The following is a 4,025-nucleotide window of genomic DNA, read 5'->3' on the forward strand; positions in this document are numbered from 1 at the left end:
TCTCTCTTCTTTATAAGCAAAGTAGCTAAGTGCTTAGCCCTCTTTTACTAGTTTCACTTAAAAGAAGAACTTACTTTTTGCTATGCATTTGATTATCTGAGTTTTGTGTCTTTAAGTTTGCATCTCTCACATTGGTATTTGGAATGAGCACCCAACCACTCCCACTTACTTATTGTAATGCATAGCATTTGCATTTTTATCATTCACCATCTCGCTCACAACGCTTGCACAAGGAAGGATGTTACTTGGCCCAATGAAAAAAAAACCTTGACTAAGGTAGAAATCAATGGAAGACGTAAGCTAAGAAATTTTCCCGCCAAGACAAGGTACTACTCTCCTTCCCCCTCACATATTTCGCATGTTGTGAGTAGCGACGATCTTCAACTATCCTTTCGCTGTCGCCCCAGCAAGGTTGACATGGCTGCAGAGCCCCTGGAGCCCCTCGCGAATGTCGCCATGGCTGCAGAGGCCTTGGAGCCCCACGCCAAGTTCGCCAAACTGGAGGTTCATTACGCCAACGGCTGCTCCATTACCCCCAAGTTCCTCGTCAAGAAACTATCGGCCAACGCCATCACTCCTTCCCGCGGCTCCGCCCTCGCAGCGGGTTACGACATCTCGAGGTATTTATAACACCCCATGTCTTGATTGTGCACATTAAGTTGCAATCTCACCATCATTTTCATGTCTTTACACATCAAGATCGAACTGTAACACCATAGGTCATGCTTCTTCACATCAAGGTGAGACCCTAACATTACAGGTCATGCTTCTTCTCATGAAGATGAAACCCTAACCTCACTGTAATATACTATAACATGTACTCAGCTCACCCTCAGCCTAGTAATACTAGAAGCATGCTTCATGTTCCTGTACAGCCCTGATACGAGTTTATGTTCCTGCACAGCTATAAAGCCCTAATCCTGATACAGCAGTTTGTTTTATGCATAGTGAAGTGTGCTATGAAACCCTTACAGCTCATGTCACTGAAAATCCAATACAGGTCACGTTTCTGACCTCAGAAACAGCCCTCACCACTCCTTTATCCAAATACTAAACACTTCTGTCTGATTATCTGCTCAAACAGTGCTTATGATGATGTGGTTCCTGCCCGCGGCAAGGCACTCATCAAGACGGATTTGTCCATTGCAATACCAGAGGGAACTTATGCTCGTCTAGGTAACAAAATCCTACCAGATGCGTGTGGTTAACTCATCAGTTTTTGCATCATGTCTTAAGCCTAACACTCACCCTATGCTTAAGTGATTATTTTTTTGTTCCTGTGTCCTTGCAATTCATGGCAGATTTTACAGTTAGTGATGGCCTAGTTCTTCATCTTCAACTCCATGTTTGACCCAAGATTTCTATTTTAGTATCCTCATGTCCTGATGCTTTCTGTGAAATTCTTACAGCCCCTCGTTCTGGCCTTGCATGGAAGCACTCTATTGATGTTGGGGCAGGAGTAATTGATGCTGACTACCGTGGTCCTGTTGGGGTCATCCTCTTCAACCTCTCAGATCAAGATTTTGCCATCAAGGCAGGTGACCGTGTGGCGCAGCTTATCTTGGAGAGGATCGTGACACCAGATGTCTTGGAGGTGGAGGATTTGGAGGCAACTGTGAGAGGAGAGGGTGGCTTCGGCTCTACGGGCATTGCCACTGTGGTTCTCCCAACCGCATAAATGCCATTACCTAGCATGGCTGCTGTTTTCCAAGGGGGTTTTGTTCCTTAACAAACCCATTGCCACTATATCTTAGGTATACCCTTGCAAGGAAATTTTGACGTGTAGCATCAAGCGTCCGCAAAAGGTCATAGACCAAATGCCATAGAATCTTGTGCATGCTTACTGTTCCTTTTTGATGTGATTCTGCTCCAAGTTTGTGAACAAATGCACAATGGATTGCTTTATTAATGCCCTTTGGATGTACTGCTATGATCCCTGTTTCCTTTCCACTTATGCTTGTCTGGCTATTTACCAATTAAATTATATTAGTGAGCACATCAGCATATAAGAAAGCTTGAATGGATGGAGCTTAGCAGGACTTTAGGTATATAAGAAGCTTAAGTGGGATGGAACTTAGCAGGACTTTAGACATATATAAGAAGCTTAAGTGGATGAAGCCAGCAAGGAATTGGCATAGTAGAAGGCTGAGTGAGAAAAGCAAGGTCGGTGTGGGAAATGACACGGTCTATGTCAGCTATATGTGCAAGGCCTGCTGCGAGTTTCCTTTTTAATTTGGTACATTAGTAATTGCCACAATACTTGTCGATACAAGCAAAATGTGCACAAGAGAGTATCATATCCTTACAAGCATAGCTACATATATATATATATACATATGTATATATACTTATGTATATATACATATGTATATATATACATATATATGTATATATGTATATGCTAGTTTCATGAAAATGTAGATCAATCATCCAATGTGCGATGAGGAGATGTAGGGATGCGTCTGTCAGCTATATGTGCAAGGCCTGCTGTGAGTTTCCTTTTTAATTTGGTACATTAGTAATTGCCACAATACTTGTCGTCCATACAAGCAAAATATGCACAAGAGAGTATCATATCCTTACAAGCATGGCTAGCTACATATATATATATATATATATATATATATATATATATATATATATATATATATATATATATATATATATATATATATATATATATGTGTGTGTGTGTGTGTGTGTATATGTATATGTGTATATGTATATATATATATGTATATATGTATATGCTAGTTTCATGAAAATGTAGATCAATCATCCAATGTGCGACGAGGAGATGTAGGGATGCATGAGTTCTCTCTCTCTCTCTCTCTATATATACTGGTTTCTTCATAAAAATGTAGATAAATCATCCAATGTGAGACGAGGAGATGTAGGGGTGCATGAGTTCTACCACTTATGCCACACCACCATGGTGACACAGTTTTTTACAGTAACAAGTGTGCTAATTTTAGAAGGAAGGTTGCACCTTACATAAATGTGTGTTTTTAAGAAGCGAGTAGTTACCAGCATGCCCCTCATTGAGCATGTTACATATGCTCAGCCATTGTGCCACCCATTATTGAAAATAAATTGTTCATGGGACAATTTAACTGAACACTAAACTTTCTTGGGGTATAATGAATTTAAATGCCACAATTCTTTACCAACTAGGTCTTCATCAAAAGTGAAAGATGTATTTTACAAAAGGTTGTGGAGTATTTTAATTGTGAAATTACTTTAGCTTGAAACAAATGACTATAGATGTGCTCATTTAATGACTACAAATAGCTCCTTTCTCAAGAGTTGTAACATATATTTGCTTGACAATGCCATTTGGGTGACCTTTTCTACTCTTACCAAGTGGCATACAGTTTGCACATCGTCTCGACAGGTTGATCACGAGTTTGCTCCGATCTCTACTCTATGAGAGGTATCCAAGCATTGTACTAGAAAGAGTTTTTGTACAACCACATTTTCCCTAGTCGTACTAAACACCAACCGAGAGGGATATTGTTTTTTAAAAATTACCGTGCCATTTCCCAATTGTTAGATCCAAAATAGCTAAAAATACTCGAAAACACTAGGCGGTGTCTTTGAATAGGGGTCTCTTTTTGTTTCCTCTTTGTCCTCATCTTCTTCATTAGTAATGGAGTTGCTAAAGCAATGGTGCAATTTATGGGGTAATTGCTCATGCAGGTCATAGTTTATTCAGGTGTAACCATAGATTATTCTTTAATTACACATACCAATTGCATTAATGAGGGAATGATTATGGACACGTTTTTTGTTTGAGTAACAATCCTTCTAAACTTAAAAGTGAACATCCTTAGGAAGGTGGCTTAAAGTCACAGCGTTCTTTTTCAAAGCTGCTTGTTGCTTTGCCTATTAAGCTTCTACTTGTGATTCTCAATCCAAAGCACAAGCTCCTCGAGAAAGCTTTTTATTTTGGGCATCTTCCAAAAGATCGAGAAGCATGTACAGATTTGGTTGACAATGTTAGTGTCAAAAGTTGCTCTAGGTAT

At 39.7% G+C, this 4,025-nt stretch overlaps 1 protein-coding gene across 1 annotated transcript; it reads left to right on the forward strand.

The window, feature by feature from the left end:
• The first annotated feature begins 359 nt into the window (after positions 1 to 359).
• Positions 360 to 1,922, forward strand: LOC147604964 (deoxyuridine 5'-triphosphate nucleotidohydrolase-like). Its single transcript, XM_086794404.1, has 3 exons — positions 360 to 620; positions 1,085 to 1,176; positions 1,410 to 1,922. The coding sequence occupies exons 1-3, from the start codon at positions 418 to 420 to the stop codon at positions 1,676 to 1,678; spliced, it is 564 nt and encodes a 187-aa protein (XP_086650530.1). The 5' UTR covers positions 360 to 417; the 3' UTR covers positions 1,679 to 1,922.
• Positions 1,923 to 4,025: the final 2,103 nt, after the last annotated feature.

The sequence above is a fragment of the Cibotium barometz genome, chromosome 60, assembly GCF_041138505.1.
Source record: "Cibotium barometz isolate CiBa-2024 chromosome 60, ASM4113850v1, whole genome shotgun sequence".
In the NCBI taxonomy this organism is placed as follows: domain Eukaryota; kingdom Viridiplantae; phylum Streptophyta; class Polypodiopsida; order Cyatheales; family Cibotiaceae; genus Cibotium; species Cibotium barometz.

What these genes read in the sequence shown, in the direction of transcription:
- LOC147604964 (XM_086794404.1), top strand. Translation starts at nt 418, where the DNA reads ATGGCTGCAGAGCCCCTGGAGCCCCTCGCGAATGTCGCCATGGCTGCA. An exon ending in GCGGGTTACGACATCTCGAG is followed by an intron (nt 621 to 1,084) that starts GTATTTATAACA and finishes CTGCTCAAACAG; the next exon opens with TGCTTATGATGATGTGGTTC. An exon ending in GGGAACTTATGCTCGTCTAG is followed by an intron (nt 1,177 to 1,409) that starts GTAACAAAATCC and finishes AAATTCTTACAG; the next exon opens with CCCCTCGTTCTGGCCTTGCA.